Consider the following 22,422-nt stretch of genomic DNA (forward strand, 5'->3'; position numbering starts at 1 on the left):
ATGTAAGTGGCCCAACTACAGTTCTCTTTGTCTATACCTGCTTCTTCCCATCTCATCACCATTTACTCTATATATAGACCATTGAGTGCTATAGGCCTATATATAGTTATGACAATGTGGATCTTGTACACACTTTCAAACATGCGCATCTTCATCTATCCATGGCTGTCTTTCTGATTGTGTATATGCCCTGACATAAAGCAGCCCACACTCCAAGCATCTGTCTGACTGTACCATTTTGGCTGTCATTAACGTGTTGTTTTATCTACATTTTAGTCACATGTTGTACGTGCTATCACAGATTTATTCTACTTGTAGTTAGTGGCTGTAAGCGGAGTTGATTCGGGTCCAATCATAGTCTCAGTTCCAGTTACAGAAAAATTAAAGGGAGCCTTTTTCTTATTTTCTGTCTCTAAAGGTGGATGCTTATGTTAAACATAGCTAAAATTTCAGATAATAAGGTTTAGTGTCATCCCTGCGCATACAAGTCCTCTCAATGCTTACTGTTCAGATATTTGTTTGTTTTTTAATTGTCTTTGATTTGTATGTTGTCAGTCAGGAGCTTATATCCTTATATGGTCATCTCAAGCAGACCACTGCTGTTTGGGAGGGGCAGCCAATCAGATGAAAGTCAGCTTACAGGGATAGGATGAATAAAGATAGGGCTGGAATAAAATAAATATGGTAGAGCTTGGAATGAACATAATGGGTCCACTTTATTTTTAGGCTGGTGTACACATCTGGTGTGCGCCTCGCACATTTTGAAACAATGCAGCTGTCGTAACTGTGCTTCTGGCTGATGATTGGATTCTGCTCTGTGTGAACAACAGCTGCTGGTCACACAGAGCAATTTTCATTTGTTCAGGGAGCTAAGTTTTAATGTTTCCTTCTTTGTTTATTTATACGGGACCGTCTGAAGGTGAAGATGTATGATGCTAGGCTATTAACTTTTTGATTAATCCTAATAATCATGATCGAAGCACACTTTGATCGCACACTCAAAATTAAGTTGTTGCAAGTATCATATTTTACAGGTCTTCACACATCCATAGAAGAAATGGTATTGAGACAGAGACCATGTTGGACCCTGCAAACTCCCATTCACTAACCCTCGCTCTAGAATTGTGCGTTTGCGATCGATCTGTGTTGCTGGAGTGTTATGGGAAGTGAAGGCTCCTCCGCGGCGCAGAGTTTTAGTCAGATATAACACAAGAGCACAGAATGGCTGACACGTGTGTGTCTCTCTGTGCCACGAACGGTGCAGCTTTGCATGCAAAGTAGGGACTCGAGTCGGGGGTGCAAGCGAGCCCGAGGAGTGTCGTCATCGCTGCATGGATGTGTGCGGGTGAAAAGGGAGGAGAAGCAGTTGTGTCTGTGTTTCTGCATGCCTGACAACGCATATTCTCACCAAACGGTGCTGCTGCCACACGCTCCTCTAACAGACACAGTTGGGCCTTCAATCAGTCGTTTCCCCGTGAGAATTTCATTTGAATGAACTCGAATGCGAGTCACAGGATCAGCCACGGTCTGATTCGAAGGCTCACCTGTCATAGATGACCACGGCCCCCCACCCTGCACGCACGCGCACGCACGCACGCACGCACGCACACACACACACACACACACACACACACACACACACACACAGTATTTGATCTGTTATTTGAGCTTTCTGTTACTGCATGAGTCACCGCGGCCAAGATTAATGAATGAAATGTGAGCGTGTCCGTGTGTGTTTACGAAGAAAGCGGTTGAAAGAAACGGGGAAAGAGAGTTTGCACTTTGCCCTTTTCAACCCTTGATCTGTCGCTGTGTGTCTGCTCTGTTCTTTCTCTTCAATATCCCTTCATTCTCTTTTCGCCAGTCACGTTTGTCTTTCTGTCATTTCGTATTGATTAGTTTGGAATAGACGAAAAGATGTTTGGTCGGTTTTCTTTGTTTTTTTTTCCCTTATTTTATTTTATTTTATCATCCATCTAGTTTTTCTTGTTTGACTGGCCTTCAGTGTGCTCTTTTGTGGTGACTGGATAAAAGTGGAAATTATAGTCACTCAGTGTCCAAACACACATTTCTTCCTTCTGTGGCGTAACTTTGCTACACAAGAATCAGTCCATTTCTATCCAAAAATGTCCCTGCTTGCCCTTTTGACTGGAAATAGACCCAGGCAGCAATAAACTGACTTTTGCTATTCTGCTCTAACGATGGAGGGTGGTGTTATTTGGTGTCTTCTTTTCTTTTCCTTGGAGGTGTTCCATTTGCTCCTTAGTTATTTTGTGGCTAAGGTCCCCCTCCCCAGTTACCTCCATTCTTCTGGACCATGTTCTCTAGAGCGCCGAACACCTTGCTGCCACGTGTTTGTTGTTACAATGGTGAGAGCATCGAGAGCTAGCATCCTCTCTCCTTTCCCTTCCTCTTTCTCTCGTACTCTGCTCTGAGCTCTAACTATGCTGCTATCAGGTTTGGGGCAAAAACAGGTGGTGGTTGGTGGGGAGGGCGGGGAGGGGCATTTAGGTTTCTTTTGTTCCTGGGATTATTTGTTCCTTTATTTATTATATTTTTTCTGTTTCCCTGACGACTTCTGTGTGTTGTTGTCAGTCTCCACGGTAACCACTCGCTGTTTCTACGGTAACGGTAAGTTGTGTACAAACATCTATCACTAAAATTGATCCCCTTTCCCACCCACCCTTCAAATGGGTATTTATCTATTGTTACATTAACACTATTAATCTTTACATTTCTCTATACCGATGCTTTTAATGCGATAGGCCCATGCAGTGTGAGGCCTTATTGGTATTGTGTCATTTTTCAGTGCACACTGCAATATCACAAACACACACACTCACACAAACAGACTGACACAGTATCTTCCAACAGACCTGATCTTTTTTAGCAGTAATATTTCCTCCACATGGCCGCCCCCCACCCCCTCGCTCCCTCCTCCACCACGTCATTAACACCTCACTGGGAATGACCGAATGTAATCACCCTCCTCTTTTATTGCAATGACACGGCTATCTACAATCCCATCTTATTAATTCTCCATTGGACTCAATGCATATAGCATCCATTTCTTGATTAATAAAAAAGAAATCAGCAGAAATGAAACAAAGCTTTGCTCCCTGTGCTGCCTACGATCGCTTTGACTGAATGCAGAACTTGCAGGGCAATTTAAGGCTACCCTGGTTTTCAAGTTTTTGTTTCTTTTTCTTTAATTTCTTTTTTTAAATTTCACCGGTCTGTCTGCTTTTCGGGGAGAGCACATTTATCAGATATTTGCCAATTGGACGCGGTGTTTTGAAAAATGATTTGCCGCTCACACAGGCCGAGGCCTAATGCTGAACATGTGGCGAGGCAGGATCTTGGCATATCATACTGCAGACAGTCGCTATGCCAGGAGAGCCCTTTCTGTGTTTACTGCCAAGGCAAAGATTTCACAAATGTACATACCGAGGCTAGCACACTGGCTTTGCCTTGACGTTAAAAAAACAATTGGAACAATAAACATATATATATATTGGGATGTTTTCTTCAATTGATGTACAAGTAAAACCATTAGGAACCATCCAGACACAGTTGCACCAGTTTTTCATACAAGTTTGGCTGGAAAGTTTCTTATTTCCAGTCCAGCAGTTGAATAAAATGGGTTGCACCATTAAAACTTGTTACTATCCAATTAAGACCTGTTAGCCTTTTTCAACAGGAACTTCACAGATGTTTGTGATATACCTTTGAAAGTTTGCAGTATGTTGTTTTTCTTGTGAACACTTCACACACGAGGTAGCTGGAAGGGGTTTTTGCAGTTAAACTATATATCAGATGATGCCACAGCAGCAACTGGAACAGACTGAAAAACTGAGGACATTCCACACCATTCTGTATAAACCCTAGAGATGCTTGGGTTTTAAAATCCCAGTAGATCAGCAGTTTTTGTGAATTCCTCAGCCTGCCTGGCACTAACAAGCATGTCACATTTGAAGACACTTATATCACATTTCTACCTCATTGTGATGCTCAGTTTGAACCAGCAGGTAACCGTGACTATGCCTAAATACATTAAGTGCTGGTTAGATTTTCCATTAAGGCCAAATAGGGCCATAAGTGAATTATTTCTTAATAATTAAGTAAGCTTAATTTCCTCATATTAAATTCTGACCGGAGGCATCGCCCCCTGCTGGCCACTGGAAAGATGCACTTGGTTTCACTCTTTTGGTTGGTTCTGTTACTCAACAGCAATGCCTGGGAGTGTTTAGCTGTGAATGTAGTGTTTTATTCTATTTAGATTTTAAATGAAACCTAAATAAGAAGTAGTTTATTTGGTGCAACTCATTTTAAAGTGACTGCCTTCAATAAACTAACAACAACAAGTTTGAGTGAATGAAAAGCTGATGCAGCCCCCAGCTTGTTATCACTTACTGAATCAGCGAGTTTTGTGTAACCATATGCATCTCTAAACCGATATGGGGTTTACCTTGCTGTTTTTTGGGTCTCTATTATGCTGCCTTTTCTTTTTTGTTCCTTTGGTTTGGTTTTCTTGTAGTGGACTGTCTGTGTGTTAGTAGTTGTAGTAGTAGTCATAGTGTACTGGTCTTTCAGTTTGTGACACACAGTTTTAATGCCTGGCATAGTGTCTCGTGTTTATTTTATTTCTCTCCTTTTTTGGGAATGAGGATTGCTCTCTCTCTCTCTCCTCCTCTCTCCTCCTCTCTCTCACTCTCTCTCCTTCTCTCTCTCTCTCTCTCTCTCTCTCTCTCTCTCTCTCTCTCTCTCTCTCTCTCTCTCTCTCCTCTCTCTCTCTCCCTCTCTCTCTCTCCCTCTCTCTCTCTCCCTCTCTCTCTCTCCCTCTCTCTCTCTCTCTCTCTCTCTCTCCTCCCTCCATCCTTTGGTGCTCTGTTTCTCAACCCACCACATACAGTGAGATTTTTCAGGAGAATGGTCACCAAAACTGATTGCTTTTTTTGAATGATGCACCTTGGTATATATATATATATGTATATGTTTTATTTTAAAGAGTAATTGTTTTTAGTTTGTTTTTTTTCTGTGTGTGTGTTGCTCATGTAAAAATTTCTCCCTTGTTCTCGTTTTTCTTCACTCCATCTTTTCGTTCTCCTGTTTATTTCGTACATGGACTGGCTCTGTCTCTTTACTCCTCACTTTTGCATCCCGTACTCTTAACCTTCATCCTTGTCTCGTACGTGTTTGGTGTGGGAGTGCTGCGATTGTTTTGATTGGTCTCTATGCTGCATCCGACGCTTGCTGATTGGCTGAAATTTTCCTTTTTTAAAATGTTTTTTTTTTTTTTTTTTTTTTTTTAAATTTTGTTCATTCTTTTCTTTTTTTAGTTTGTTACTCACTCTTGGTCATGTGATGCGCCCGTATTTGGCTGCGTGTAATTTCTGTGTTATATGATTATTAATTTTGTCGAACAAATGTTTTTTACCCCACTCTTTCTCCCCCTCTCTTTTGAATTTTATTTTTAAAACTATTTTCTTTTTAGGTACGTAAACCCCACAAGTTTGGTTTCATATGGAAATGTGACTTTGTTTTTGTCTGGTTTTACTGTCCGGGTCCGACTGGGAGGGCAAAAGTGGGCTGAGAAAGGATGAATGTTTGATTAATCATTAACACTTAAGATTTGCCTTCCGTATTGGTCTCTGCTGATTTGCATGTGTTTCTGCCGATCGTTTACCCAGTTTCATTAATTGCGCATGACACAAACCACACAAACACACACACAAAATAGCTATATATTTAGATTTCTCATGCAATGTCATGCACATAATGGAAAAACGAAGATTTGTCTGCCCTATTGGATGTGATACAACCAGTATTTGTATTCCCCGACTGATTTGGCTGTGCTTCCTTTATGTTTCAGATGCAAACACCCTGTGATTGCTTTGGTTGCTAAGAGATTGATGCATTTCTCGGCGGGTTTTCATGGTTGTCTGCAAATGCTGGCTAACCACCAGCTACGTGGTAGTTAAACTTGAAAAAGTGCTAATCGGAAATGGCAAAGTTTTTGCCTTCATGCAGCAACAAACACGTTTCAAAAGGTGTTCAAAACTTTTTGAACTGGGAAATGCTCATTTGTCTCCCGTGAGTTTGGCTGTGAGACGGTTGTGGATCTAACTCTAGGCCTTATTGGCCTGATCCTACACTGCCAACGTGATTGTCACATGTCCAAAATGGCAGACAAGTTAACGTCACATGGTTAGAGGTCACATTTCTTGCAAAACCTCAGTAAACAAATAGATTATTAGAGTAGCTTAAATGTTCCGTTGCTACAGGGTAAAGGCCTTTGCACACAGCATATCCATCCAAATATATTGTGCTAGATATCTTTTAGACTCGTCTATTCATAATTGAAACGTTCACACCGACCGCGTGATTTCACTGGATGAATTTGAAGCATTTTTCTAACAGTGACAAATCAGATCACTGTATTTGGCAAAAAGTGCACTGTAGGTCAAAAAGCACACTGATACTGAATATACATATAGTAAAAAGTTTTGTGTTGCTTTTTTTGCAGTGCGCTCGCTATATAATGGCCTTAAGTGTAGTGTTACCTTCAGGCTTAAAGCCTCTGGGAAATTTTCCCTCTTGTAACACAAACGTTTGCATAAATTTGATTCATTGACTAAACTGAGATTTCAGAATGTTTCCACTCAGACACCAGCACACAGTTGTGTGAGAGAGGTAGCCGGGCCTGGCTAATTGAATCATTTGCCACTGACCTTGTCATTTGCAATGAGGGAAAAATGAGGTAAACCTCATTTCCATTTGAATGAAGCTCTGCAGATAAAGAACATGACTCACCGAGAGGGGCGATGCGAAAGGCAGCCTTAATGGTCTTATAAATTGGAGTGAAGCGTGCATGCGCACACAAGCACTCTCATTCCTCAAGCTCTCTCGCTCTCTCTCTTTCTCACACACACAAGCAGAGGCTCTTCGCTGGGCAAAAGGTCATTAATCTTTAGCTTGCCACACAGTCAAATGTGCAACTTCAACAGCACACTTGGACAGTATGGGTTATTACAGGGAGCTACAATCTCCCTCTCTTAAAGCCCATCAAAGGAAGATGAGGATAGATCAAGGGACCGGAGTAGAAGCCTTTGAAGCTCAGAGAGGAGATTATCAGCCGTCTTGGATTGAAAGGCCGGAGCATTAGTCTGAAATGTCAGCGAGCATGCACAGAACACGCACGCCCCTTTAAAAAAAAAAAAGAAGAAGAAGAAAAAGCCACAGTACTTGCCAAAAAATAAGTACAGCTCAGTTTCCTTTGCTGTATCCCCACCCCTGTTTATGCGCACATCAACAATACAACCAGTGTCACCAGTGGCACTCCTTGTATCTGTTCATAGCGAATCACTAAATCTCTACTGGGCAACCTGCTTTTTATTGCATGATGACTAAAAAGTCCCCTAACAATCTCCATCCAGTTATACACACAGACATACACGTGCTACATAAACAAGAGTCAGCAGCCTCGTCGCTGATGAAATGCAGCAGCACTCACTTTTATTTTCCAGCCTGTGATGTTGTGTTTCATTATTCTGCAGAGGCAGATTTCTCTATAATGTGCACAATATTTAACATGTGGTGCCAGCAGAAGAAAATATTGTTTGACCTTCAAGGGTGCATTTTGATGATAATTATTATAATAAAGAAATGTGGCAGACTAGGAAAGGCTGATTGGGGGAAGAAGATAAGCTACAATGTTGGCACAACTAAATTGCTTAACCATAATCCCAAATGACACCGCTATTTCCTTTTTAATAACAAAGTCAGCCACACGATGAGCAGAGACTATTATAATAACTCAACACAGCAGCAGGCTTTTTCAATCTACTGTACAAAACACCACGCATATCAGCCCTGGCCTTGAGATTTACATTTCAGACTATGTGCTACTTTTCCTCTGCTGAGCTGTTGTGTCTGTGCCTCTGACTGTTGGCTCCTCCATCCCCCAGGTGAATAACGCCACCGCCAGAGTGATGACTAACAAGAAGATGGTCAGCCCTTATCCTAATGGAGAAGCTCTCAGCACACTACCCTATGGTAACACACACTGTGATGTGCACAAACAATGAACCCAAGCCTGTCTAAAAATACAAACATCATAGGTACATGCGGAGAATAGTTTATAGCTTCGCAGTCCATTAAGTTCATTTCCAGCTCTGCGTTCTTATTCTTATTCTGGTTTTTAGTCCATTTGAATCGGACTCTGGCACAGTTTTCTTACTTGTTGCGGGGTCGTTTGAGCAGATGCGAACAAATTGGCACTCGGGTATAGACCAAAACAACTGCACCGAGACGCATCAGAGGTGGTGGTCTGTATGGTTTGTTTACAGTGTGAAAGCGAGCTGAACCAGCAACCTGCAAGTTTGAGTGATAGCGAGGTATGCTTTGCATTCTGGGATGCAGCAGCTACCATCAATGCACAGAGTGTACAAACGGTCATTGCGAGCTAGCAACAAGCTGTAAAATGAATCCATATTCCCCACGTTTACTTTTGTTTCTCCTGCCTCAGACACACCTGATAATCTGACTGAACGTGGTTTGTAGTGATGCATTTTTTTGTAAAAGAAAACAAACTAAAGGGAAAGGCTACAAACTCATTAACTGATTCAGATCAAACTAAACAAACTGCAGGTGTGAAAACACTCGGAGCTCTGCGTCATTCACAGTTCACAAAAGAAACTTTAATAATCAAAATGTATTTTATAATCGGTCCTGGTGCAGTCGGTCAGTTCATCCAAAAAAACGAATAACACAAGAATTGTATTCTTTATGTTTTGATTGGTTGTCGTTGCAAACAGGAGGTTTGAATAGCAGCTTCTTCTCGTAGATTTACCAGCAACTTTATAGCAAGCAACTGATGACAGCAGTAAAAGGGAATATCAGAACATATCCACAGTACACCATATGTAATATACTGGATAAACCATTTTTGCTGTAAAAACAGATGGGGTACTGTTATCATACCGTAAGTGCTTCTACAAGGTCGCTGAGGGGTAGCACTATGCATGCGACAGGCATTAACACTTTAAAGACGGCTCCTGTTTATCATTTGCTCTTTCCCTTCTCTGTGTGACTATTAGCAGGGTGGAAGTTGAGTCCTGTGGTGGGAGCTATGTATGGACCAGAGATCTACGCAGGTAAGGCCCATCTCTGTCTCTTCAAGCCACACTAAAAATGGTCTGTCTGGCTGTAGAGTGACAGCCCCACTTTACATTTTAGTCACACTGTGATTGTTAATCTGTATTAATGCACTGCTCACCCAGCATTCTTCCTCACTGACAGTTTTATTGATACAGTCCTCTGTGTTATAGTTGGAATGTTCCTCTGCCTTTCTTTCAATTTATTCCGAGTGTCACTTTGTTTTATATACTGTCATCCCATTTCCTACCTGGGTTGTCATCTTTCCTCCTTTAATCCTCTCCTGTCCTCTTTATCTGCTTCCTCGCCTACAGTTCCAGGGTTTCCCTACCCTACAGCAGCAGCAGCAGCCACAACAGCGGCAGCGGCATTTCGCGGTGCCCACCTCCGGGGCCGAGGCCGGCCCGTCTACAGTGCTGTGCGGGCCGCTGTGCCGCAGCCTGCCATCCCTGCCTATCCTGGGTGAGGATAACCTGCCTCTTTATAAACAAGAGCTGTTGCTGTTGAAGCTCATTCTGGATATAGAAAAAAAAATCAGGATCTGTTTTGTTTAGTGCTTCGGTAAATCCGCCGAGCATCACCTCATGAGTCATTTTCCAAATTCTGTTTGACCAGGTCTCTGCTTAACACAGCTGTGCTCATTCACTCCTCATGCTCAAACATTATTCACACTTCACTCTCTTCAGCAGTCCAACTGGCACATTGTCAGTCCGTTTACAAGCTATTCAGTGGAGTGTGACACACTGATGGGATTGCACCATTGAAGCCTCATTTGAATAAACACATAGATCCTACCGTCAGCAGATTTGCATAAACACACACGGACCACATGCAGACATTATACAGCAGCAGTCACCTTGCGCACAGATTTGCTTTAGATTATTCACGTTTACCATGATTTGTTTTTGCGTTTTTTGTTCCCTCGGTGTGTGTGCACTGTGCATGTTGTTGCTGTGCTGCGATGATTGGCTAATGGGGGTTGCGACTGCGATCGTATTCAGTTCAAAGCCAAATTGACCGGTGGCTTGTCTGTACATGACATTTAAATAAAGCGAAACGAGATGAAATTGTGCGTGGGGTGGGTGAGGGATGCAGGAAATACCTTCTCCATACGTGCTCCACTGAAAACTACACCTCCCAGACATCGTTCCTCATAAAACGATCTATTCAAAATGGCCTTTATTGGCCAGATTTTCTACTCGCTGGGGAGCAATAGCCGTTTATGGTCTCATTTCAGTTCAATAACCTTTATGTATTAGCCCCACGAGTGTATTGTTTAATGTTTTTGAGATGCAGTTGTGGAGCTTAAATGGAACTTGTATTTCCTCTGCATGCTGCATGGGTGTGAAATAACTACTTTTCTCTCTCTCTCTCTCTCTCTCCCTCTTCCTTCTTTTTTCTCCCTCTCTCTACCTGATCCCTCTTTTTCTCTATTTTGCTGTGTTGTGACCTCCATCCACCCTGGGTTTCTGGGACCGTGCACCACTCTGTTCGCACTGCACCCTCCACTTCCTGCTCTTCTTCCGCTCTGTCCCCCTCTCTCTCTCTCTCCCCCTCCCATGTTCTCCTCCTCCTCTCAGCGTGGTGTATCAGGATGGGTTTTACGGAGCCGCAGACTTATATGTAAGTAAATTCACCTCCAACCGACACACCATCTCTGTCCCTCCCCTCACGGCTTTCTCCTGCTCTTTTTTTTTTCTTCTTGGGGTGATTCTGCATGTGTGTCCGGTCATGCGCTGCACAGAGCTGCCTCCATAATGGTGAATGGTGAGAACTCTTTAGAAGCACGACATGCCACATACCTGCACAAGGTCCTTTGTCTTTTGTGCATGAGCGTTGTTTTTCGTCGACAAACGTGCTGGTTATCACACAACTGAGCACCAGCTGTGTTCATTTAAAAATGAAATAAAACTGAATAAATGACATCGTGTGATGGGATCCACAACACCACTACAAAGGCTGCTCTGTAGGCGGATGCGGCAGCGTGCGTCAGTGAATGAGTGTGTGCGTGCGTGTGTGCATCCAGGTTGACAACGGTTGTTTCTGTTCTCTCTATAGACTAGTGTTTCAGGACTCAGTCCTTAGTCCCAGATTGCCTCAGGTAGGGTCAACTCAACACCAAACCCTGAGTGTGCATTGTTTTACTGTACTACCTCCTCTGATCTTATGAATCATCTTCTGATCTGATCTGGAACATGTTGTCTTTTAGTTGTTTTAAAAATTACCGCTGCTTTGAATTTTGCTTTATTCTTTTACTAACTCACTGATTTTTCTTTTTTGTTCTTGCTTTTCCAGTTGTGGGAAAGAGCTTTGTTTTTGTTTTGTTTTTTAACTAAAAGTACTAAATTGTATGGAGTGCTTTTCTTCCTGCTCAAAAGAGAACCTGGTCTCTTTTGTCTGGTTGGCTAGTTTTGGTGGAAAATGACACCTGCTCTTATTTTGTTCTCGTGTTGGAAAAGATGGCAGTATGCATACAGTTGTAAAAGTTCTGGTCAAATGTTTGCATTCACTTGTCAGACACACTTATATCACTGCAGTTTGGGCTCCTTAATTATTTCTACAGCTGCTCTTTATTTGAGACGGCAGGAAATCGACTTTTTATGTCACTTGAAAAACAAGTGAGGGTTTTTTTTAATGTTCTTTTTTAGATCCCTCAGTAGATACAAGGACAACTCAGACTGGTCAAAAATAAGCTACAAAAGCTGACTGTATTTTTAGTAAGTATCAGTGGCCTACAGTCATGTAGAAAAGAGAAGTTTTCACTCGGTGCAGTCCTGTGAAGAAAACCGCCAACTTTAGCAATAACTGGATCATTTTCTGTTTGCCCTTAGCTGTTTACTGAGATCAGGCTCTCACATCGTCGTGGAGGAATTTTGGCCTGTTTTTCTTCACAACGTTGCTTTTATTCGTCTAGATTTGCAGGCGTTTTGCTCATACTTCTTTTTTTCAGCCATTCTGCTGATTTGCTCCTTTTCCTGTGATGAGTGACTCTGTGACTCCACGGTGCAAAGAAACCCAATTCACAAAACGTGGTGCTGTGGATTATGGCCAAAAATCTATATGGAGACAAAGTTGCCTCAAAAGGTTTACAAACGTGCACAAATGAGTGATTTGTGTTTAACTGTTGAGGACTCACAAGCACGTTTCAATCCACACACAAATACAAAGCAATCTAACTGGGATGTAACACTATTTCACAAATGCATAGACCCAAACTTTGAATATCATCACATGATTGGCATGAGGGCCTGTGCAGACTCATCCATGGATAATTTACATCGCAACACACCAACTACACATGCGCCCAGAAGCATAACAGGTATAACTTCTCGGCCAGCGGCTTATAATCCAGGCTTTAATGGAAGCATAACACTGAACATTTCACAGCACTGCATAGAGTCCAGTAAACAACGCTGCTTTTCACATGACTGTACAGTACAGGTTAACCTCATGAGACTGACTCGTGCTATTTTGAAACCAGAGGCAAGGGCTGAGGCGTGCACTGAGCATGCTCATATGGTAGCAATGTCCCTTTTTATTTATTGTTTATTTTAATCTACTGAGGCCTCTAATTTACTCAGTGAAAATCATGCTGAATCTAGTGATTCAGATCATAACTCAGCAGGAAGTGGTTTGCTGAGATTTCCCCCTCCACATCACCACCAAGCAGACATCTGGTTGTCCTGTGCTTCTGTTTTTTGACCTGGCATCACTCGTTTTTTAAAGAAAGTTTGACCTAAAATGCAAATAAAAGAGTGCAATGATTTGTAAATGATTTAAAAGGAAACCGAGAGATGTAGTTTGAAAAGTTTGTAGTTTTGAATTTTAGGCAAGAAACTTTTCTGTTTTGTTTTGGAGCAGGTACAACAAGTGATTGGAAAAATTGTGTAACGCTAGAAAACCAACTAAAGGAATATCTCACAGCTAACGAGGTAGATTAGTGGCTTAGTAAGTACAGCATCCGTCGAGTAATTACTCAGTATATGGTGCAAAATGTAGTTTAAAGCATACTCGGAGCTCGACGTGGCCCACTAAGCCACTAATTATGGTTCATAGTACACCCCTCTGGTGCTAAACTGACCTCCCTGCAGTCCAGACACAAAACATTTTTTTTTTTTTACAGGACAAGGTGATGCAGCATGGTGCAACATTCCCCAGTTTCAGTATTTCATGTTTTGTATCGAAAATAAGCCGTAAATGATTTACAAATCATTGTATTTTGCACCTTTTCCATAAGGCGGTGAATGCAGATACTCTAGTGCTACTTTGTTTCAGAAATGTTGTTTTAATATATGCTTTCACATAATCAGGTTTATTTAAACTTGGCTGCAGAAATAATTGCCCCAGTACTGCTTTAATATACCATAGATGTCTTTTGCAAGTATATCTAAACCTTTGACTGTACTGCGTTTTCCAAAAACTAAAACACAAACTATATTTCCAATTGGATGCTACCATATTATTATTATTATTATTATTATCAGATTATCATAAACTCGAAGTCCCTTGTGTTGTAATCTTTTTGTTTCTAAATCTGAGGCTGTGATTTTACAGCAGTGTCCCGTGAACGTTAGTCAGTGCCCTGAAAGCCTTCTGCCCAGAGGGGGCTCAAGCTGAAATGGAGAACATGGTCTCTTCCTGAATTAACTGCACACCCCCAGGATGATTATTGAAGCATGTGCTGATCAGCTGCTGCATGCCGGCGTGCTGTTTTACTGCTCCTTCTTTCCCTCCACTTACCCAGAAAGCCTTGCTCTCTCCCACTAATAAACATTTTGTACCCCACCTGCCTCCCTCTGGTCCGTGTCTCGTAGCCATCGCTGAGAATGCTGGGATGTTTCTGTTGTGATTGGATATTCTCCATTCTGATCAGGTCCAAATGCAGTGGGATTGTTTTGTTTCTTTTTATTTGTTTTTCTTTTTTTAAGGAGGTCTGGATTGTAATTTTGGGTCATGCATGCAGTCTCAGTGCAAGGAGATGATTTTAGTGTCAGTCTAGGCTTGTGTGGGTGTGTCAGTGTGTGTGACCTTTTTGTTTCCTTCTTTTTTCAGTCTTTCTCTCTGTTGTCTTTGTTCTAAATCCATGCAAAAGAAACACTTCTAATAACAAATATTGTTTTTGTCATAAGCAAATACTCTCCATCACCACTGGAAATGCAACACTAGCATCCGTTAGTGTCCTTAGAGCTGTAGGAGTCCTCTTGATGTATCTGTTCATTACTTTAATCTTCCCAAGACACTGAGGTTTCTATACGGCCTCAGATGTGTGCGCATTTTATCTTCCACTACTTGTTTTTTTTACCTCCCCCTCTCCCGTAGCGGTAATAATACAATCTAACTCGACTTCGACAGTCCAATTTCCTCTCCCTGTCTCACTGATAAAACATTTCCTCCATCACGCCCCACCACCTCCTCCTTTTCCCCCTATGCATATGCAATATACTGACACAAACTGTATGTTTATCGTAGACGATAAGAAAGTAATTGTGCTCTGAATACACAGAAGAAAGTATTCGTAACTTCTGCACCAAATGTCAGTTTGTTGCATCTCTCCCGCCCCTCCTCCTTGACACACCGTAGCTCAGGTATCTTCCTCCTCAGAGGCGTGCGAGTTAGCTCTGCTGTATGTGTCTCTCTCAGGGAGGCTACCCGGCTGCTGCTGCAGCCGCCGCCGCCGCTTATCGCTACGCCCAGCCTGCGGCTGTAACCGGGGCAACCGCTGCAGCTGCTGCCTACAGTGACAGGTGAGGTCAAGGCAGGACACAAATATACACGTAGACACGCTAAACTGTACGGCAGAGCTCCCGAGGTGAAGCGTTAATATTCTGAAAGGCTCTGATCCTTCATTGTGTTTTAGGGGCTTTTTTATTTATTTTTTATTTTTTGAGTAAGAGAGAAAACTTTTAATCGAGTTTGGGGATTTAAGGTTCACTTATGTTGGATAACAGTTTGATAAGATAACAGTAAGAGTTGTATGTAATCTTGTATCTGAGGGTTTTTGTCATTGGGACGCAGTGGGGGGAGCATTTGCACTTTCAAGCCAATGTTTGCACAATGTGTGGCTCCTTATGTGCGCAGGAGAGCCAGAAAAGATGAAAGAGGGGAAAGAATAAAATGTTGACATGAAGAATTATCATTTGACTGTACCAGGACTTTCCCCTCATCCGCTTTTCATTCATTTAATTTTATTAGAGTTAATCGAATTCTGCAGGCTGGTTAATGTCAGGCAGCGCACAGGTATTGCATGGCAGGACGCTGATTTGCATTAGCTGACGTGCTGTTGGCCTATGCGAAGCTTTTAACTGGATAGAAATAAAATATATTTTAAAGTGTGTGATGGATTAATGCTGCTGTTGCCTGGGTTGTAGCACAATGAGGAAATAACTTCGATATATGACTGAAAATGGGCTCTTCTACAGATGCTCATCAACCAGTTTTATTTTTGTGCGTAAAAAAAGTAATCGTCCACTTCTGTTTGTGCTGAAGCAACTGCAAAAGATGCATTTATTCTTTCTGTGGATTTTAAACCTGCGTTTAAGTTTCAAAATTAGGCCGCCTGCTAGGGTTCAAAGGGAGATTAGAAAGGAAGCTCTCCAAAACAGGACAACAGCAAAGTTCATAGTTGCCAGACTTATTTTGACCTTGTTAAGTAATCTCTTGTGTTTTTGTTCCCAGTTATGGCCGGGTGTACACTACAGACCCATACCACGCTTTAGCTCCGGCGGCTGCTGCTTACGGCGTGGGAGCCATGGTGAGTAAACGGACACAAGCTCTACAACATAAGTAGAACAGTAGGGAGGGAATAATGGAATAACTGGGTGTGCGACACATTATGTTCAGTTTAGTTCAGTTTTGTTTATGTAGCACCAGCTCATAACAATCTATTGATGAGGCGACTGTTGGAACAAAGAACTCCCTGTTTAAAGGAAGTGGGGGGAGCGTGAAGTCAGTCAGCCAGCAGTCTGAGCCTATAGCAGTATGACCCTGATGGTTCAGGGTCACCTGATCCACCATGGCTGAAAGTTTGAAGACTAATCTTAACAAGAGTCTACCAACTCCAAAATAGGAGCTGGTTCAGCAGCAGAAGGGCCTGAAAGCTGAAGCTTTGCCTCAAATTCTACTTTTAGAAACTCTAGAAACACCAAGTTAGCCTGCAGCATGAAGGTCATGTGGTGTACTGGGAAAATGTGATAGTATATGGCGTTATTTTCGTGCCACTATTCTGAGCGCACGTAAAAAAAAGTTTGCAGGTGCAAGTGTTGCATTTTGAGGAGAAATTTATTTTGAGCGAAGAAAAGCTGAATTTGAGTGAACAAAATTCATTGCTGCGTGCAAAAAATGTATTTCAGTGTTTGCTATTATCCACACACACACACACACACACACACACACACACACACACACACACACACACACACACACACACACACACACAATAGCAGCTCCTCTCGCTCAGTTTTTGTATTTGCGCTTGCTCGCAATGTGTTGCTCACGCTCTCAACATTTCTGCCTGTGCGCGTTCAACTCTTTCTGAACACTGTTATATTTGTGCCACAAAAACCAGCCAATCACAGACTTGGATGCAAAAATATCTGATTGGCTGTTCTGGTCTCCAATCAGCTCGGAATGACGAAATGCAATATCCCAGAATGCATTTCATCCAAAGCTCAAACGAGGCAGTGGCAGAGGAACACAAAGTGGCGGAGTTTGAAATATTACTCTTTCTGGGTCACAAAATAAACTTTAAAGATATTTTCATGTGAGAATGTTGCTGTGTAAACTTCTAATATCTGCTCGATTTATCAAGACATCACATATTTGCAAAAGTGCTCTAAACGTTTTCAGAGATGCCTGAGTTTTGGACGAAATACAATAAATTTCTCCTCAAAATGCAACACTTGCACCTGTAAACTTTTTTTTTACGTGCGCTCAGAATAGTGGCACAAAAATAACGCCATAATAGTATGATGTCTTTAAAATAAGATGGGTCCTGACTGTTAAAGACTTTGTGTGTCAGGAGAAGGACAAATATTATGTGCCTTTTCTTGTCACTGCAGTGTTTTGGATCAACTGAAGGGTTTTGGATAAGATAACGAAGTTATCACGATGCAGTGATTCTGAGATATTTGACAAACATCTGTGTAAGTGAACAAGAAAAACTCTTGGGGGAAAAAAATGAGGAGTTAGATATTTAATCTGTACGTTGTGGCGTCAATGTGGACTTTTTTTTTTTTTTAATAAAAATTTTGCAATTCAATTTATTAGCTATTTCACTTTGTGAGTTTGATAAAAGCCTCCATGAGGAAGCTAGAATCAGGGACTCTGAAGTGTGATTGGTTGGGAGAATCATCAGCTGTATTTTTTAAATAAAATATTTTGATATTTGAAACCAGCTATAAAATGTGTTGCCCCCCCATCAAGACCATAAATGGGTTTTATTTTTAAAGAGAGCATCAAAATGTGTAAGTGTTGACAGTGAAATATTGTAGTTTTGATGATAGCATTGTGTGGTTTTTTTTGACCGTGTTAATCATGAATTGAAAATCCTACGTCGTGACCTCACTCGACTTTTTTCTCGTCCATCTTTTTGCAAGATGTCGCGCCGCATTTATGTCACTGAATTTTTCTGAAGAACAAATAAATGGAGGCGTTTGCGGTCTTGGGTGAATTCTAGTTCAGTCAGTACGTTTCTTGTAAGCGGTGTAATAGCAGCTTTTTATAGATGCATTCAGCACTTTTTTCTTCTTCTTAAATTATGTGTATATGTCTACTTTCATGACTCTGTTGTCCCTTCTGTGTCTTTCAGGCCAGTTTATACCGGGCTGGATACAGTAGGTTTGCTCCTTACTAAAACCACAAATCACATCCAAGGAATTTCACTTTGGTCCAAAACCCTTTTTCAGGCTCTTTGCTTGGCAGGAGCTCCCCTACATTTTTTTCTGCAGGCAGATTATAGTAACAACCCCTTTTATTATTTTCTTTTCCCTTTTTTTTGTCTTGTGGCGAGAGAAGTCATTGCCACATCATCAACTGAAACTCAGTTCCTGTACTTTTGTGTCCGTCACTGACATGGAAACGATGACAAAAACCCCCAAAACAAAAAAACTGCCAGGAGTGTATCCCTTGTATAAAGAGCTGGAGCAACAGGACACAGTTTGGGATGCTTTTTTGTTAGATTTGTTTTTGTTTTTTTAAGAAAAAACACTACAGGACCTGGAAGGAGACAGACTGCTGTTGTTCCTATGACATCCTGCACACTACAAAATCTTTTTTTTTTTTTTTTTTTTTTTGTCCCTAAAAATATCCAGACTTCCAGTTTATCCACTGTCCTGTCAGACCTAACCACACACACACTCTTACATTAAACACCAAGTATAGATTCCTCTACACTTTCCTTTAGTGTCAGACTTCACTAAATGATACTAGAAAAAGGTACTTCTGTTTTTAAACACTACGTTGACATAGAGCTGCTCCCCCCTACATCCCTCTGATGTTAGTATCATGTAATACTGAAAAAAAAGAAAAGAATCAAATTCAGAGGATGTAGGAGCTATTCTTGTTTTTGCCACGCTGGAACATCCAACTTTCAGCTGGAGGAAACTTCTGACAGAAACCACTTTTTTTGTTCTCTTAATAACTTCGAACTTATATGGCATGTCTTGGGGGGGGGGGGGGGCATTTTTCTAACGTTTAAAACGTCCTGGCCAAATGTAAAAGGAAACACAAAGAGACTGTTTAAAAAAGACAAGGAAAAAAAGGTCTTTTTTTTTCTGCAGTACCTCGTTTGTTTTGCCTGCCGCAGACGTGTCATCATGTCGGAAAAAACAAACAAAAAACACCACGTGGCTCAGTGATTTTGAGTTTTTGTCCTTAATGCTCGCCTGCACATACTCCAGTCATTACTGCAAGTGCAACTCCAACATGGAGACATCACGACCGTCTTTTTAAAGGCCTCGTCCTCAAGTCTGCTTCTTCCAAAAGGAGAAATAAAGGACTCGTTTCTATCTCCTAAACCGTCAGACGTTCCTGCCGATCACATCAAAAAGATCCACAGGACACGAGTGGAACTAGCTTCAGCACCCGCACCACCCGCGTTGGGAAACAAATAACCTGTCAGTCGAACGGACGCCGATCCCTCCTGGCCGTCGTTCGGGAAATGGTGTGTGATCTCGACTCGGCAGAGCAGAGAGTGCAGGGAAGCACAGAGACGGGATTCATTATCGGTTTTGTTTCTATTTATATGCAGTGTTTTCACTAGGTTTTCACATCATTATGTAACTCTTAGGCCCCTCATCATGCTCTCTGGGATGGTTCACTCTGAATACTTTCAAAGCTTTCCTGGTGCACCTGAAGGCACAGCAGGACCTGTATGTGTTGCATCTGCATTTACTCTCACGTGGTTGTTGTCGTTATTGCTATTATTTGCCTTTTTTTCAGTTCCAAAGATTTTCAGAGGAAAGCACATTTCTTTTTTTTGTGTGTCCTTGTGTATTTTGTTTTTATTTTTGTGTTTTTCTGCCTTTACTTTATTCTTTAGCTGTAATTTTTATTTTTTTTAATGTGTGGGTTGAAGCTGTACAGCGTCGTAGCAGCACCCCTGGGAAATGTCATAAAAGCAATGTCTGCAAGACAGGGAATACACCTTTAATCCAGCCTGCAGAATATAATGACACTGCTGGATTTAATTTGGTCTTAAGTGTCATTTATTAGCTTTTCTTTTTTCTTTTTTTCTTTTTTTGCACTAACACATGAGCACACAGTGCAGATGCAGAGGTGTTTGCTGCAGACAAGGGAAATCAGAGCAGATGGAGTCATGAGGGATGCACGGAGAGGCAGGTAGACCGAGAGGATATTTCAAAGTGCATTTTCCTGAAGGGCCAAATTAAAAAGTAAATTAGGAGGGGAGGGTGGGGGGCGGCACGATGTCAAAAGGGGTCCAGAGGCCCAGCAGTGTTCACCTTTTTTTTTTTTTTTGAACAATGAAACAATGTGTGGGCGGTCAGTGAAGGGACTTTGTGGCAGTGTTGGTGAAGGTGAGAAGCTGAGCCATTAATCATCAGCTGACAGAATCACAGCGTCCCCCACTGTCTCTCCCTCTCACTCTGCTCCTTTCTTTGGGGGGAAGGCGGGGTAGTACAGTGCAAGGACAGGGTGGGTGGGGGGGTATTTTGTTTTTGTATGATTGTGAAACTGTGTGCAGTGGGTCCAATGAGTATTTTTGATGAGCATTACCTCCTTGTTTTTTTGTTTTTCTTACAAGTATTACCACAAGTGTTGCTATGCATGCATGCTTTTTGCGAGAGAGGAAGGGTGTCGAGTCTTTCTTTTCTTTTTTGTGCATGAACTCAAATCGCAGTGCTGGAGGAGGAAGACGAGGTGGAGCGTGGCGTGTTTACACAGCGGGGGGAGTAAGAAAGAGAGAGAACCTGGGAGGATGTGTGATGCGGGGTGACAGCAGTGACGGCTGCTCTCGGTTCAGGCCCTGCACAGTGTCTGGATTGTGGGGGAGGGTTGGGGGGGGGGGGGGGGGGGGCAGTCCAGTCCACTTCAGTCCACCTGGGTTATCTATGCTCTCTGCTGTGTGGTCCTCATGGTAATCACCTGTCTGTCCCCCCTGTGGTTTTTTTTTTTTTTTTTTTTTAGATTAAAACCCTTAAAATGTTAAGAGTAACAGCATTAGTCCACCCCGGTGAAAAGCTTCTGCGCAGAGCCGTGTTAGTGTTGTTATTATTATGAACCTGCCCACAGAGATGCTCATTTAGAAAGCTCTCCGCCTCGCTCATCCAGCTGGCAACAAGCTGCAGTCACGGCGCCGTTGTTGAGCAGCGACCGCGGCGCAGCTGCTTTCACTCGCTTTTTTTGGTTTGTTTGTTTGTTTGTTTGTTGTTGTTGTTTTGGTTTTTTGCCTCCTCTAATTGGGAGTTAATCCTATTTTGAAAAGCTGCGAAGTAACCGCACAGGTGCGCTCGAGGAACACGGACTGAAAACAAAAGTCATCCTCAGCTGCTGGCTGCCGATGCCCCCCACCCCACACCCCGACTCCCTGCACTGCACTCAAGAAGTCAGCCCAGTGGGAGTTTTTGTACAGCAGTTTAATAAATGGGTTTAAATTGCATGTGAAGTTTTTTTCCCTTTCCTCCTCCCTGTCACATGCTCTCAAAGGCTCATTTATCCAAGTGATTTTTTTTTTAAAAATTAAGTAAGTGACTTGTATTTTCTCACAATGTTTTATTTTGCCATTCTTGTGTCTGCCTTCTGTTTATTCTCTTCATTATTATTGAATGTATATAATAATAAACTGTTTGGTTTTTATACCCGTCTTTGATTTGTTATTAGCTTTTCTGGCCTTTAGTGTCGCAGGCCCTCGCACTCATACCTGCCTCTCGCTCCGTAAACGATCACCCAGTTCTGCTCCCACATGACCTCCAGTAAATTTAGTGTATTTATTGAAACTAAGCAAATCCTGAGTAATTTCCGAGCTGCAGTTCCTTAAAGTGCACAGAGGTGGGTTGGAAACTGGAGATGCTTGCTGTGCATTATTTCTGAAGTGCAGGAGAGAGCTGCGTGAAGCTGAGGGTTGAAAAACACATTTAAGTACTATGCAAAAGTTTTGAGCTGTCCTTCATTCCTGTTTTTAAATATTTTGCTAGGAAATTCAAAATAGGTGCAGTGACTTGTGAAAACATACATGTAACTACAGTCTATAAGGCAAAAACAGAGTTTGTACGATTCTAACAAGCTTGAAAGTCGATATTTGGTGTGACCACCTTTATTCAACACTTTCTTGTAATTTCCTTAAGTAGTCTTCAGGAATAGTTCTCCAGGCTTATGGAAGGATATTCAAAGGTCGTCTTGGGATGTTGGCTTTGTTCTGTTCTCTGTCAACATGAGCCCACACTGCTTCAGTAATGTTGAGGTCCGGGCTCTGGGGGAGGCCAATCCATGACTGACGGTGCTCCACTGTGTTTTTCTCTATCCAGGTCTGCTTTTACTGCATTGGCAGTCTGTTTGGGATCATTGTCGTGCTTTAAAATGAAGCTGTTGCCAATCAGACATTTTGATCTAAATCTCGTGGCACTTTTCTGCATCCACAGTTTCCTTCAGCTTTGATAAGCTCCAACACCACTGGCTGAAATGCAACCCAACCATGTCAGAGCCACGGCCGGCTGTAGACACACTCTGTTATACATTTGTCCTGATGACCGATCTGCATATTAACAATTTGGACCAATAATGTCAAATTTGGATCCATCACTCCATCAGACC

General features: G+C 42.0%; 1 protein-coding gene across 9 annotated transcripts in view; it reads left to right on the forward strand.

Moving 5' to 3' along the window:
• LOC146671081 (RNA binding protein fox-1 homolog 2-like) overlaps positions 1–20,806 on the forward strand; it is a 55,292-nt gene extending 34,486 nt beyond the window's left edge. For 4 of the 9 annotated variants that reach the window (XM_085403254.1, XM_085403255.1, XM_085403251.1 and 1 more), the window contains 7 exons: positions 7,968–8,055; positions 9,099–9,155; positions 9,471–9,618; positions 10,737–10,779; positions 14,797–14,900; positions 15,832–15,907; positions 17,963–20,806. In XM_085403254.1, the coding sequence (XP_085259380.1) occupies positions 7,968–8,055; positions 9,099–9,155; positions 9,471–9,618; positions 10,737–10,779; positions 14,797–14,900; positions 15,832–15,907; positions 17,963–18,007 (561 nt within the window). In that variant the 3' untranslated portion in view covers positions 18,008–20,806. Of the gene's footprint in view, positions 1–7,967; positions 8,056–9,098; positions 9,156–9,470; positions 9,619–10,736; positions 10,780–11,214; positions 11,258–14,796; positions 14,901–15,831; positions 15,908–17,213; positions 17,298–17,962 lie in introns of those variants that run through there. The other 5 variants (XM_085403253.1, XR_014911402.1, XM_085403252.1 and 2 more) reach the window with 5 other exon arrangements.
• Positions 20,807–22,422: the final 1,616 nt, after the last annotated feature.

The sequence above is a fragment of the Rhamphochromis longiceps genome, linkage group LG4, assembly GCF_057381845.1.
Source record: "Rhamphochromis longiceps isolate RC_006_pf linkage group LG4, R_longiceps_female_GT1.1, whole genome shotgun sequence".
NCBI classification, from domain to species: Eukaryota; Metazoa; Chordata; class Actinopteri; order Cichliformes; family Cichlidae; genus Rhamphochromis; species Rhamphochromis longiceps.